Consider the following 14,484-nt stretch of genomic DNA (forward strand, 5'->3'; position numbering starts at 1 on the left):
TTGTGTTTTGTGCTGACCCTCTTCTATCTGTCTTTGTTCCACTCAAGGTTAGACCTTTTCCGATCATCAACCGTGAGATCAAAGCGAGCGAGAGAAAGTGCAGAAGCAGGCGGCTCTTCTGCTAGGGTTATTGGAGGGAAGAGTGTAGTTGGCGCTGGGGAAGAAGAGGTTGACTTTGGGACTTGTTGACGACGGAGGCCCGCCTTTGGTGCTTTGATTTCCTTTGGATGATTGGGGAGAGAGAAGATGTTGCCAGGAGGAACTATGCGTAAATCGTTCAAGGACTCGCTGAAGGTTCTCGAAGCCGATATTCAGCACGCGAACACTTTGTATGTTCTTCTATGGCTGCTAATATTTGTTTCTTTCTCAGTCTGTTTTTGGTGTCGGTTAGGGTTAACTGCGGCGTTTGATTTTTTGTGTAGTTTTCTAGTAATATTTTTGCTCTTTTTATGTGCTACTCCTGTTGTTTTCCTCAGAATTCAAACGAAGCCAGTTGAATTAGGCATATCTAGTCTTCTTTAGCCCTTGATGGTGTTTGTTGAAATATGATAAGCTGTGAGCATGGAAGACAAGTTTATCAGGCTTGTGTTCCCGCCATTTGTCGATGACGTTCAGTATTCTTTGAGCTGCTATTGCTATACTGCTTTGTCCTTTTTAAATTTGTCAATCTTTGCTTGTATTAAATGCAATGACTACCTTCTCGACCTTTATGGGGAGAGGGAAAATTCCTTTTCACTTGCCTACATTCTTCTTATGCTTCTTTCAATTCGCAGGGCTTCAGATTTTCCAACAGAGTATGATGGTGCATGTCTTCAAATGCGTATGTCATACAGTCCAACTGCACATTTATTTCTTTTTCTAGTGCAATGGACAGATTGTAGCCTGGCTGGGGCACTTGGACTCTTGAGAATTATGATATACAAGGTCTCAAATTCTGCTGCATTGCTTTACAAGATTTGAAAATGCTTTCATATTCCCAATTAATTACCTCACCTTTTGATCTGTGTTCTTCATCAAAGAACTCATGTTGTACAGGTTCACGCTGATGGCTCCACAACCATGTTAACTTGTGAAAGAAAAGCTACCATTAGAGAGTTTTACGGTGAGTGCACCACTGCATCTTACTGATTGATGTTTGAGAGACTTTTTCTATTCTCGATGAGTGCCTACGTACTTTTAATCATTTTGGTGCTTATTTGCAGCTGTGATTTTCCCTTCTTTGCTTCAACTACAAAATGGTATCACTGATATGGAAGACAAAAAGCAAAAGGCAGCATGCATGGAACGATTTAGGCGAAAATATGAGGAAGAAAGGAAATGCTTCTCTGAAATAGATGCTGAAAGAGAAGAGGAATGTGGGATTTGCATGGAGTTGAACAGCAAAATTGTGTTGCCCAATTGCTGCCATGCAATGTGCATGAAATGTTACAAAGAATGGTAAAAGTATTTGTTTTTTTTTTCTTTCGCTTCTGCAGGTTCTTGTCTTGAGATACAAATTTTTGTGACAAACCTTGGGATGACAACTTAGACTGGAAGTGAAAACCCTTAATATCCTGTAGACTCCATGTTTGCAAACATAGCTTCACAAGATGCACTGAGTGAGGTTGTGAAAATTGCTTGTTTCCCACAATATTCAAGTCATTTGCAAGTGAGGTTGATTATCTGGCACCCAATGTTCTACTTCAAAAGATGATTTGTCTCAGTATCCTTCATAATTTTACCCTCTCTACTATCTTGGCATGGTTCATAGTGCTGTGTTTATTTGTTTTAAGACTCATCCTCTCATCTTGGCTTTTGTCACTGTGACAGGTGTATTTAGGCCATTGACACCACAAATAATTTCACTATTTCCTTGTCATTTGTGTTGTTGGTAACACACTTGTTTGTCACTGCTAACCTTGACGCCCTGATGAGAGGTATTTATTGATTGTTAACCTCTGCCCTTGCTTCAAGCAAGGCTGTAAGTTGTATGCTTCCAGGTAGAGAATGAGTTACGGCATAGTCATGGAGACTCGCTAATCATCTCAAATAGGAGACCACATCCCAATTCTAGTCTCAGTCCCAAGTCTAAGCATGTCATGGTTGCGACTTCAAGCTTCAACTGTCCTTGTAGCTTTCAGTAGGGAAGGGGAGGGAGATGATTACAATGGAAATATCGTTACATGGTTGGTCTAGAGGCCATATGAAGGAATCTGATGTTCTCAGAGAGATCAATGCTTAGATAAGGATAATCTTCTCTAACTTGATCGTGGTACCTTGTTCGTGTGACATACAACAATGATAGTCATAGTCTGACAACACCTTGCTTGTGAGGGCGGTTGCTGTCCCTTAGACTCTTGCAACATTCCCCTATTTCTTTATGAATGAATCAGCAACTTTGGTAACTAACCCAAAGCTATTTTTTTTATTCATATATCGAGATCTTTGGATCATTTGTTTTCGTCCCCTGAAAGACCCTCCCACAATCTTTTTTTAGTTACAGCACCTATGAGATAAGAAGCTTGGAACAAATAAAAACTACCACTCACTTTGGGTGTTCTTTTCTTCGACTGTAACTAGTTTAATACTATTCTTATATTGTAGAAGTGAGCAAATATTCATTGTTCATATGCTTTTTCATAATCTCATTCAATTAATCATCAAGAGATCAAAACTGTGGTACTTGTCTAGAATTTTAGAAATCTATATATTAGATCATCTGTATGCATTGCACTTTCTTAAAAAACCAAGCCAGCCAAGTTCATAGAAGCATTTACATACAAACCAAGGTCAACAAGCTTGTAAATCAACCTCTGTAATGGCCTACATACCTTTTTTTGTCTTAACACCATGCTCAACAACTCCATATGACTGAGTTTGATAAGCCTACTGGTTCAACTTAATCTGTTTAGAAAACCTCTGTGATAGCCTACGTTCTGTATTTTAATACTTGTGTTTCTTTCATTTCAGGAACTCACGCTCACAGTTGTGCCCCTTCTGCCGTGGGAACCTCAAGAGAGTGAACTCCGGTGATCTATGGGTGTTCATCGGAAACCGAGATACAGTTGACATGGAAACTGTGACGCAGCAAAACATTAGGCAGTTGATCTTGTACATAAAGAAGCTGCCCATAGTTTTTCCAGATTCTGTCTTCGATTCATACGATTCTCACATTAGGTGACTGTTTCAAACAACGCAGTGCCAAATTTCCAGCAATGACATTTGCTAGTGGCGGTCTGGTCAATTAGGTCATTTGATCTTGTGCTTTGGAGGTCATTCCAATTTGAGTCTGGGAGAAGCTGCTGCTACTTTTTAAGCAGCTGATCAACTTCGATAGCTCAATTGGAGCGTCTCCGGCACTTTGTAAAAAATATTGACGAAGTCTGTTTGTAAATACATATCTATCTCGGTGTCAAACAGTAAACGTTATTTGGTGCAAATGACATTGCTTGATGAATTCTTACATCTACTAGCCATATACATATAAATACTCTTTTATTTTTAATTAATGAAATATTCCATGTGCATTGTTTATTTAATAAATTTTAAATTCTGTAAATTGTTATATTAAAATAATTTTTTATTAGTTTTATGAAAATCATGTTAAATTAATTAAAATAATTTTAAAATAGTTGTAGTTATTATCAAACTGTCATTTCTGTGGCTCTTTTAGCGTGGTTTTTCACTGTTGGAAAAACAGTTAGCCAGTAGCTTGTACCCATTTTAAAAACTATCATATGACAATTAATGTCTAAAAGTTAGCAATAAGCCGTTACATCCCTTGATCGAGTACCGTGTAATACTTTTCCGGTAGAAGTTAGCAATAAGCCGTTACATCACTTGATCGAGTGCTGTGTAATATTATCCGGTGTGATGAATTTTTTTAGTTTATTTTATTCATTAAAATATTGTTTTAATTATATTATCATTTTCAAATAAGTTAATTAAGAGACAGGATCCTTTCATCCGTACTTTATAAATCATAAACGATGATTGATCTATGTAAATAGATTCTGCTTGTTTAAGAAATATGATTCATCTAAATGGATCAATGAATGAAATGGTCCATCATTTAAATCGCAAAAAGAATATGCTCTCGTTAATTACACTCTTCCAAAGGATTTGTTCTCGTTAATTACACTCTTGTAACAGTTAGCAGTCAATTTCTATATGTTATAAAATTAATCGTCAATGTTTATAATTTAAAATTAGGTAATTTATCAAAAGACGTACTTAAATTTTTAAATTTACCAAAAAATGCATACTACTTTAGTATTAACTAAAGGGCGCACCTTTTTAGTCTTTCTATTCTATCCTCCTGATAAATTTAACTGATTTCTTTTTTATTTTCTTTGTTATTTCTCTTTCTTCCCTTTCCTACTAGGCATGCAACATATATTCTCTTTCCCGTCCTTTTTTTATCTTCTCTTTTTTTTTTCCTCAAACATGTTATAGGAGATCAGACCCACGTTGGATCTAATATCTTCTCATATCAGACCCAAGGCCTAACAACAGGGGAAAAAAGAAAAAGGGGAAAAAAAGAAAAAGATATTTAGATTTTTTAAAACCTCTAGTCACCACTAGGAATGTCGAACATAACAATGGAGAGCATATTTAGATTCCTTGCAATTTTAGAAATCTGCAGGACCTCAAATGATTACAATCTAAGATATCTAGGTCGATAAGTGGGTTTTGACCGAAATCTACTGATCAACCTAGAGATTTCAAATTACAGTCATTTCAGGTCCTATGGATCTCTAAAATTACAAGAAGTACAAATATATTTTTCATTTATTATTTTTGGCATTCCTAATAGCAGATCGGAGTTTTTGCAAAAACTAAGGGTGCGTTTGGTTTGCACCGTTTTCATTTTCATTTTCTGAAAAACGCGCGTTTTCTAGAAAACAGAAAACGACTTTTTGTCATTCTCTGTTTTTCTAGAAAACGGTAGCCAATTTTTTAGAAAACGCGCGCGAAAAACGCAAACCAAACACCATTTTTCAGAAAACGCGCGTTTTCCAGAAAATGAAAATGAAAAACGCACGTACCAAACGCCCCCTAAATCTCTCTCTTTCTATTTTTTTCCTTTTCTTTTTTTTTTCTGTTGTTGGGCCTGATATGAAGAGATATTAGGTCCACGTTGAGCTTAATATCTCCCCATATCATGCCCAATATAGGCCTGAAATGGGGAGATATCAGGCCTAACAACAGAAAAAGGGAAAAAAAGAAAGAAAGAGAGATTTATATTTTTTAAAACCTCTGGTTGATCACTAGGAATGCCGAAAATAACAATGGAGAGCATATTTAAACTCCTTGCAATATCAGAAATCCATAGGAACTGAAATGAGTGCAATCGGAGCTCTCTACGTCCATCAGTAGATTTTAACCGAAACTCACTGATCGACTTAGAGATCTCAAATTGCACCCATTTCAGATCCTGTGGATTTCTAAAATTATAAGGAGTCCAAATATACTCTCCATTATTATTTTCGACATTCCTAGTGGTGAGCCAAAGATTTTGAAAAATATAAATATTTTTTTTTCCCTTTTTTCTTTTTGTTATTGGGTCTGATATCTCCCCATATCAGGCCCAAATGTGGGCCTGATATGAGGAGATATCAGGCCTAACAATAGAAAAAAAAAGGAGAGAGATTTAGGTTTTTTAAAACCCCTAGTCCATCACTAGGAATACAACAAATAACAATGGAGATCATATTTGGAGTCCTTGCAATTTTAGAAATCCACAGGACTTGAAATGACTGCAATCTGAGTCTCTAGGTCAATAAGTGGGTTTCGGTCAAAATCCACTGATGGGCCTAGAGAGCTCCGATTGCACCCATTTAAGTTTCTGTAGGTTTCTGGTATTGCAAGCAGTTCAAATACACTATCTATTATTTATTTCAACTTCTAAAAAATGTTAAAATATAATAAAAAGGGATCAACAAAATAATCCGGGCCTGATATGATTTATATCAGGTCCACGCATGAGGATTTTTGCCAATTCATCATTATTATAATTTTACACTTCCGTAGAAGCCGAAATAAATAATGGATCAATTTTTGCTGATTTATGAGGTTGCAAAGAATTCAAATATGTCATCTATTGATTATTAATGGCTGCAATCTGAGTCTCTAGGTCAATCAGTGGATTTCGGTCAAAACCCACTGATGGACCTAGAGAGCTTCGATTGCATCCATTTCAGTTTCTGTAGATTTCTGGTATTGCAAGCAGTTCAAATATACTATCTATTATTTATTTCAACTTCTAAAAGATGTTAAAATATAATAAGAAATAATCAACAAAATAATCTCATACGTTGGGCCTGATATGATTTATATCAGGCCCACGGATGAGGATTTTCGCCCATTCATCATTATTATAATTTTACACTTCTGTAGAAGCCGAAATAAATAATGGATCAATTTTTGTTGATTTATAGGGTTGCAAAGAATTCAAATATGTCATCTATTGATTATTCCAAATATATTAAAATATTATCAAAAAATCAACTAAACTCTAAACGTTACGGGTCTGATATGATTTATATATCATGCCTATGTTATGCATGTACACATGGGAAAAAAAAAGATAGATTATCAGATTTATCAGAAGAATAAAATAGGAAATACACTTAAAAATGTATATTATTTGGTAAATATTAAAGTAACGTATATTTTTTTAGTAAATTTAGATCTCTACACGTACCCTTTGATAAATTACCGTAATTTAAATCCTAAAATTAAAATGAATTAAGGTATTTCAGATTTTTTACTTTCAACAAGTAAAGGCACCCAATTCATTTTAATAGAAAAAGGTAAATAATAGACGCTTTTGTACTTTTGTCCTCCGTCGTATTTTTTGTGGGTGAGGATGACGTCATTTTGTAAATCGATAAAATACGAAGGGCGAAGTAAAAAAAAGAAGCTCGCCGTTTGTATTTATCAGCGTTTCGCAGCCGAATCAGGGTATGGCGACGGAGGAGAATTCCGGAGAGATGGGGACGACCTACGAGCGGCTTGGAGGGATCGCGAGCTGGGTCGGGGCCAGCGTCGTGTCCGCCTTCTTCGCCTCCCTAGAGCGCTGCTCTTGCATCAACCTCAGCACCACCGAGTACGACTCCGACGAGCTCGAGGAGGCGAAGGAACGCCCCCTCGTGCTTACCAAGCCCGTTCTCCACGACGACGAGGATCCCAAACCCTCCCTACTCTGATCTGCCTCCACGATCTGTGCCCATCTTCATGCCGTGAGTACCCCTAAATCCTTCAAATCGATCGGTTCCTGTAAGAGTTAGTCTCCATGCTTTTCTGCTATCTTACATTTTGGTTCCATGTTCCGATGTGTGGATCTCTATTTGCCCTAAAATCTTGATCTTTTGAACCTGACGATCATCGAAATATTACATTTGCTATGAAAGAAAGCCTCTATGTAAGTTCTTCGTCTTTTTATTCATTCTGTGGCTTTTTTGCTTGTGATTTTTTGTTGCTAGATCTTGTCTGAAGCAAGATGCCTCCTAGAAAAAGTTTCCCTATATGATGTTTGCGCTCCAAATTAGATCAAAAAAATTGAAATCAATCTGGTAATCTTAAAGGAAGAAGAAGAAAAAGATTTCGCTTAAGCTCCGTTGATCATATTGGTTTCCTGTCCAGATGAGCGATCGTTAAAACTGATCGTTTGTCATCAACTAATTCAAAATCCCTTGTTCTTCTATATCCATTTCTCCAATTGTTGCTTCTACTTGGTATTGGCCAATGGCAAGGCCGTCTCAACGATTCTGGAGGCCCTAGGCAGATTTTTTTTTTAAACCATTAATATTTTTTAAAATAAATAATATTTTTAAAAAATAAATATCTTTTTTAATAAATATTAATTTTTTATAAAATATTATTAAAGATATTTAATTTTATTAGTAAAATTTAAAAGGATAATTTATACATTGTAAAAAGTTATTTTCACAATCTGAAACAGTTATGTTACTAATTAGGTGTAGTAAAATTTAAAAAATAAAAATTCTTTTATATTAAACTTTCCAACATAATTTATTAAAAAAATATATATTTATCTAATAAATATTTTTATTAAATAAATAAAATTAAATTTCATCAATAAAATGTTAAAAAAAAATACTAAAACGAGTAATAAATTATAATAATACTATTAATATACATTTTAATGGTTATCTTAAAAAATTTTATCTATCAATTTTAATTTTGACGAAGGAAAGTAATAAAACTAAATTTTAATTGTATAAAACTAGAGATAACATATTTGAGTAGTAAATATAAACACTGTTTATGATAGATCATTTCCTTGGATTCTATATTAGCTGAAACTTTATGCATCGAGCTGTCTTTTATCAATTTTATTTTGAAAAATTATCAATCAAATTTATTTAGCCAGAAAATTTAGCGAGTAAGCATTGATGATGAATTAAAAAAAAAAAAGTGCATAACTTGTAGATGGACCATAATGGAAACAATAGAAAAATGATAATGAAGGAGAAGAAAGAAAAATAAAATAAAATTTATAGAGAAATAATAGTACAATATTAAATATGCTTTTGACTTTTAAAAATATTTTTATAAAAATATATCAATTACTAATAAGTATAGCTAATAAATATTTTAAATTTATTAATCAAACTTAATTTATGTTAGTAAATTAAATATTTATTAATAAAAAATTTAAAATTCCTAATAAATTATAATAAAATAAATAAATTAATTAACAACTAAATCTAACTTTAAAGTAAAAAATTTAAATTATTAATCCAATCTAAATTTAACTAGTAAATTTTTTTTAAAAAAATTATTGACTAAATCTAATTTGATTAATAAAAAAATTAAAATTATCAATTAAAATAAATCTTGATTCAAATTTATTTTAACCATAATTTAAAATATTTACTATTCAAATTCAAAATATATATATATATATATATATATATGGGCCCAATATAATAGAGACCCTAGGCATAAGCCTTAGTGGCCTATGCCTTGAGCCGGCCCTGGCCAATGGTGACTTTACTTTGTTGATCCACCAGAAGACATGTAATTATTCTCTTAAAATTAAAGGATGAATTGGTGGAGAATGATATCAAATCTTGTGTCTTGATCTCTAGTTTACAAATAAAAAACCAATTTGCAATGACATTCAAAAGCCTCAGTGTATTCCATGAAGAAATAAATAAGATGATGGGGCAAATAGAATTCGTTGACATGGTTTAGTAACCTAATTCAATACATAGCATTAAAGTCCATGACTTAATAATCATAATCAAGTAATCAAGACATAACTTAAATTGGAAGGGGATGTGAGGATAGATAGTCTTATATAGCTCGGCTTTTGACAATGTCGAAGCTCATCTCACTTGGATCGGTTGCTTGGAGCTCGACTTGGATCCCGTCAAGCTCCCTCTTGAATCTGTCTTTCGAACTTGCATATAACATCTTGCTTCTCACCTTTGACGAATCAGGTGCCCTATAGAGATGAACAATGATGCCTTATAAGTCTAAAGTATGTTGATATGTCTGAGTGATTTTCCATACCAAGATATGAAGAAGATCTTGCTCTTTTGACAATTCTCATCTGTGATGAAATCAAAGTCAAAGACAGCGTAGCGACACTCATCGGCCGGGAAGGATGAAGTGAAGTCATTGTAGCTCTCATCTGGTTGGCCCAGCTTCTCTACAATCACTTGTTGAATCCTCTCGTCGATTTTGAATATAATGAACCTGAAGTTCCTCTTTGCCTTTAGCTCCAAAAATTTGAGCTTACAATCATCGTGCACCGCCATTCCGGAGGCTGAATTCGCCTAGGTGTTTTGCATTGTGATTCCAAGAAGAAAGGGGGAAAAAACATCAAAAACACAGAGATCATCCACAAAACAAAAACATATAACAAAAGGTTTATGAAACCTATAGAAAGAGGTGGTTGGCTCACCATGGCTTGTGTCGTGGGAAGAACAAGGAGCCCGATCGAGATCCAGAAAGGATTAAAAGGGGGGAGAGGAGGAAGGAATGAAGGAAGGGTTCCTTTATGAGCTATTGAAGGTGGGGAAGAGGGAAAAGGGAAGGAGGGAGGAGAGAATTTGTAGGAGGAATTGGTGGAGGGAGGGAGGTTCATGCTTCTTGCATGGTGCCACGTTTTGGAAGTGCTTGATTATTTCCTTATCAAGATTAAGATTAAGATTAAGATTAAGAAAACAAAATATAAATTTCTTTCAATGTGATTTAGTCAAAGTTAAATAACATCCAATAAATGAGTAATATATCTTTTCATTTCATAGAAATGAAGAATATGGGGAAAATATGATGAAATAATATTATTAAATCATATATAATGTTGTGCACTTAATATGATATGTTATATGGTATAGTCATTTATATATTACAAAATAATTAAATAGAGGAATTTTGATCTTTGCATATTTTAGAAATGTATTTCAAAGAAAATAACTATGAAATACGTTTTCAAACTATTGTCTGAAAAAAAAATATGAAAAATTAAAATGCTTCGCCCTTGCATGATTTTTTTTTAATCTGAAAATTCATCATTATAGGTTTACTCATTTTCTTTTTCTAAGATTTATAAAACTTCACCAAATGGAAATATTAATATGAATAAATTGAATTTAGCTAGTTCATAGAGTCAGCAAGAAGTATATTCTAGTGTAAGAAATAGTATGTAAACCAGTTAATAAAGCTTTAAAAAACATGATAATATTCATGGAAGTGTGAGGATTGAAACCCTAAATAGCTTTTTTATTAAGAAAGAACTAACAGAAAAGCCAAGGAATTAATGTACACAGGCAGCATTTATACAAACATCTCTACATTGCGGATTGAATCTAGTGATGAAACTGATGCCTAGCTAATACAAATGGAATGATTTAACCTGTCAAAGATTTGGCTATGCTGCAAAACTCAATTCACCATTACAGATCTAACTGCAGCTCCATCACAAGCGTGTACAAATTACACTCTGCAGTGATCTCTTTATCATACCTGGTGAGGCCACAGTGGTGCCTCTGAACTGCATTGAACGCCAACAGCAACAATTAGTAATCTAAGTGAAGACTACAAAATGCTCGAATGATTTAACTGACCGAACCTTGGATGTTATAGTCAGTGCAAGAACATCGTCGACGATTGAAGACTGCATTGATACAGGATCCAAATGGAAGTTTCCCATAGATTCTACAATCTTGAGCAACAGGCATTCTCTCCACGGGCAATGCATCACTACCTTGACCTCTTTTTCATTGAAGGTGACATTGACACCGATCGGGCCATGTTCAGCTTCTGCTTCGAGGAAATTTGAAGCTTTGCGCTTGTGTGCCAAGGCCTTCCTGCCGATGGTGATGGCTTTGTTGCCATAGTTGTCGGATGTTCTCTCAGTTATATCAAGATCGTCCGACTTGTTGCAGGATTCCAGCTCCTGCACTCTTTTCTCGAGATATTTCAGGTAATCAATTGTGTCACCAAGGATGGATGCCTTGTCAAGCTGATGGAGAAAGATGGAGTAACAATTTAATTGTTCAAGGATATCGAGCTTCAAGAGTAATCTCATCAGTTAGCATCGACAATGTAAATTGATGAAGATTATAAATGTTCTTTGGGTAAGGCATTCACCTTGCTAATGGAAGGAATCAGTGATTGCAAAGCCACAAATTTCTCGTTCAACTTCTCCCTTCTCTTTCTCTCCGACAAAGCACGGGTTGCGCCTGGCCATCCTTCCTTTGACAAATTCTCCGGTAAACCATGTTCTTCTTGGCAATTTAGAAAGCAGCCATTGAGCAACCATTCTCCATTGATTATAATCTTCTTCAACAGCTTTTGTGGCTCGGCGTTGAATGGCTTCGTGTTGTTCGAGCCACTTCTCCAGGCAATAAAACTCGATTTGTTAGAAAGCTTTGAGAAGCATGGGGCTGGTTTTACCTGTTTGGATAACCATAACGCAATCGACAATGAATTTTCCTTGCATTCATTGAGATGTTAAGGAGGCTGGCTAGCTCCAAGATTTTACCTGTTTTGAGTTGCATAAAACTCTAACAAGTGTCCTCGCATAGTGTAAGTCGTCGCCATCTTGAACCCCGTTGGTCGCCGAAGAGAGAAGCCGTTGGGCATCAACGAAGGACAATGATGCACACTCGTTCGAGTTTAGAGAACCATGGAGGCAATTACTGAGTTCATCATGCACAAAATGTTCGTTTTCAGCCTGAGACATGCAATTTAGCCCATTCATTTCTAACAGATCGTCGACTTGTGGAGTTTGGAAGCACTCATTTGAACCATCACCGGGAGAACCAGTGTTTAGTTCTTCGCTGATATCAAAATGGAACTTCTCTGCCTCGTCTTTGGTAGCTGCATATGAGCAAAGAGTGAAAGGAAACTGCGCCGGGCTAATCTCCAGTAGGTTTTGGCTTTCCATGTCCCAAGTTTCATCCTCCAAGGCCATAGAATTGTCTATATCGTCACCGAGATTTTGATTTTGAATCACTTGATCGTTAACGGCCATTTCAGCCATTTCAGGAGTGGATACAGATTGCTCGGAGCAAACCGGAACTGGTAGCTCCCACAAGAGACTTGTGATTTGCTTAGCAAAAGCTGGATCCTCCAAAATCTTTCAGCAAAAGTGTTAAAGAACTCATTCGATCGGAAAGATCAGCTCAAAATTATCCAACGAAACGCTAAATAGAAACTCACCAATTCAGTTGTGCCAAACTCCAGCCCACCATTCATGAAAGGGATGCATAATACAGTCTGTAAAAAGAGGCAAAGATGCAAATGAATTTGGAGAAAAGATTGAAGTTATAACTCAATCAATGTGGTGAAAATTTGAAAGAATGAAGTATTGTTGTACCTGAATAGATGCACTCTGGATCGAGTAGGACAGACCGGTCGAAGAAACAGTAAGAGCATATCAGCAATCGAAGAGTAACCAAATATTAACTTTACAAGTAGTCTATGGATATGGAACTAACTAAACTAAAACTTCAAAAAAAGCTTCATCAGTAAGTAGTCTAATGCTGTTCACCATTGCAAGTAGCGAGCGCGAGAAGATCTTGCTATCCGTGAATTGAGCATTGTTCAACCACACATACTGATCGTTCGCATAGGCTTTGCCTGGCAATCTGAACAGCAACAGAAGTTAAAATGGAGGGAGGAATGGTTGACATGAAGATGACAAATAAGTGAATTTTAGCAAAGAAAACAAGCTGAAATGTAAGAAAATGCACCCTTGTCCTGCAATGAAGGTGAAGGACATGCAAACCAAGTAATACCACTCTGTATCAGTGAGATCCTCAGGAGACAATGAAGCTGAAGGCCTTCTTGTGTGATGATTTCTATCGTCCGCCGAAAGTGATTCATATAATTCTCTCAACTCTTCACTCCTCTGGAGGGCAATATGTTCTGAATTTAGCTCGGCGGGCTGCGTAGTCTTCCTTGTCTTGATTTCACCATTGTAGTATCCATCAGTCCACGCCAAGACCCTAAATCAACAAGCAACAAAGTAGGAAGTTTAAATAACCTCAAAACTTGCATTCAGAACCAAACTGTCGGAATCTGAATCAAAACAAGTCAAATCTGCTAGGTTGTAAAAACTTGTTCATGGTTGTTTGATATACCTAACAAACTTTAGCAAGATGAACAAGTAGCTAGGACACACAGAGAGAGATTTTTTAGCTAATGGATGGATCAAAATGAGAGAAACTTGGAGAAGCTACTCTACCCTGGTTGGCTGCTGGAGATGGACCAAAAGATTGCGTAACTCCACTGGATCTTCCTCACAGTGGCAGCGAGCTGCTTCCTGAGCTGCTTCTCTCTGGATTCTCCATGAATCTGGGGGTCTGCCTCCATTGCACGACACATACATAACCTAAAGAAAGGCCTTGGGAGTTTAATCTGATAGTAAAACTCAGATCTTCCTGAGGTGCTCTATTATTGATCACTGCACAGCAATCCCCTGCACATCTAGAAAGAGAGTGTCCAAGGTGCAGAAGCAAGGACGTTGGTCCTGCAAGGCCAAGGAAAGCGTACCAAGGCAAGTGCGCAGCGGCAAACGAGAGACCACAATCGAGGGGGAATTTTCTGGTGCTTTTTGTTGATCACGGGTGACGGCCTCGCGGCTCTGGGGTCAATCAATGAGAAGATAGAGAAGGGAAAACTTTCCGCATCAGCTGTTAAGCTCCATGGAACATTGAACACAGCCTTGTGATGTGGTCTTACTCTAATTAAGGTGGCTCTGTTCTTCAATATTTCAACAAAGTCGTGGAACGATCTACATCGCAGTGTTTGACAGCTAATTAACGTTATCCCAGCACCAGCTCTTCGATTAATTCTGTTAACTGATTTGGTCCGACGTAAGTTTTTTTAACGACCATCAACCTAAATTCGATAGATGGTCAATATTATTAAAAAAAACTAATAAATCTAATTATTTTAATTGATTAACTATAGGATGATCAGTTTAATTTTATAGAATACTCTAACTAGAGTAAATTA

At 36.0% G+C, this 14,484-nt stretch overlaps 3 protein-coding genes across 3 annotated transcripts; 1 reads left to right on the forward strand and 2 right to left on the reverse strand.

Annotated features, from left to right (window-relative positions):
- The first annotated feature begins 5 nt into the window (after nt 1-5).
- LOC121985620 (E3 ubiquitin-protein ligase AIRP2-like) lies at nt 6-3,442 on the forward strand. The gene is made up of 5 exons (XM_042539191.1): nt 6-329; nt 774-924; nt 1,036-1,102; nt 1,203-1,437; nt 2,950-3,442. Exons 1-5 carry the CDS (start codon nt 247-249, stop codon nt 3,158-3,160), a joined length of 747 nt encoding a protein of 248 aa, XP_042395125.1. The 5' UTR covers nt 6-246; the 3' UTR covers nt 3,161-3,442.
- A 5,864-nt stretch (nt 3,443-9,306) lies between these two features.
- On the reverse strand, nt 9,307-9,773 carry LOC121986991 (actin-depolymerizing factor 1-like). The gene is made up of 2 exons (XM_042540910.1): nt 9,526-9,773; nt 9,307-9,457 (listed from the first exon to the last, which is right to left on the reverse strand). Exons 1-2 carry the CDS (start codon nt 9,771-9,773, stop codon nt 9,307-9,309), a joined length of 399 nt encoding a protein of 132 aa, XP_042396844.1.
- Nucleotides 9,774-10,719: 946 nt separating this feature from the next.
- On the reverse strand, nt 10,720-14,249 carry LOC121985621 (transcription factor EGL1-like). The gene is made up of 10 exons (XM_042539192.1): nt 14,020-14,249; nt 13,712-13,858; nt 13,218-13,472; nt 13,016-13,112; nt 12,842-12,856; nt 12,685-12,741; nt 12,005-12,601; nt 11,611-11,916; nt 11,090-11,482; nt 10,720-11,011 (listed from the first exon to the last, which is right to left on the reverse strand). Exons 2-10 carry the CDS (start codon nt 13,849-13,851, stop codon nt 10,937-10,939), a joined length of 1,935 nt encoding a protein of 644 aa, XP_042395126.1. The 5' UTR covers nt 13,852-13,858; nt 14,020-14,249; the 3' UTR covers nt 10,720-10,936.
- Nucleotides 14,250-14,484: the final 235 nt, after the last annotated feature.

Source organism: Zingiber officinale, chromosome 5B, assembly GCF_018446385.1.
Source record: "Zingiber officinale cultivar Zhangliang chromosome 5B, Zo_v1.1, whole genome shotgun sequence".
Lineage (NCBI taxonomy): Eukaryota > Viridiplantae > Streptophyta > Magnoliopsida > Zingiberales > Zingiberaceae > Zingiber > Zingiber officinale.

What these genes read in the sequence shown, in the direction of transcription:
- LOC121985620 (XM_042539191.1), top strand. Translation starts at nt 247, where the DNA reads ATGTTGCCAGGAGGAACTATGCGTAAATCGTTCAAGGACTCGCTGAAG. An exon ending in ATTCAGCACGCGAACACTTT is followed by an intron (nt 330 to 773) that starts GTATGTTCTTCT and finishes TTCAATTCGCAG; the next exon opens with GGCTTCAGATTTTCCAACAG. An exon ending in ATGAAATGTTACAAAGAATG is followed by an intron (nt 1,438 to 2,949) that starts GTAAAAGTATTT and finishes CTTTCATTTCAG; the next exon opens with GAACTCACGCTCACAGTTGT.
- LOC121986991 (XM_042540910.1), bottom strand. Translation starts at nt 9,773, where the DNA reads ATGGCGGTGCACGATGATTGTAAGCTCAAATTTTTGGAGCTAAAGGCA. An exon ending in AAGATCTTCTTCATATCTTG is followed by an intron (nt 9,458 to 9,525) that starts GTATGGAAAATC and finishes TCATCTCTATAG; the next exon opens with GGCACCTGATTCGTCAAAGG.
- LOC121985621 (XM_042539192.1), bottom strand. Translation starts at nt 13,851, where the DNA reads ATGTGTCGTGCAATGGAGGCAGACCCCCAGATTCATGGAGAATCCAGA. An exon ending in ATCTCCAGCAGCCAACCAGG is followed by an intron (nt 13,473 to 13,711) that starts GTAGAGTAGCTT and finishes TTGTTGATTTAG; the next exon opens with GGTCTTGGCGTGGACTGATG. An exon ending in TTTTATGCAACTCAAAACAG is followed by an intron (nt 11,917 to 12,004) that starts GTAAAATCTTGG and finishes TTATCCAAACAG; the next exon opens with GTAAAACCAGCCCCATGCTT.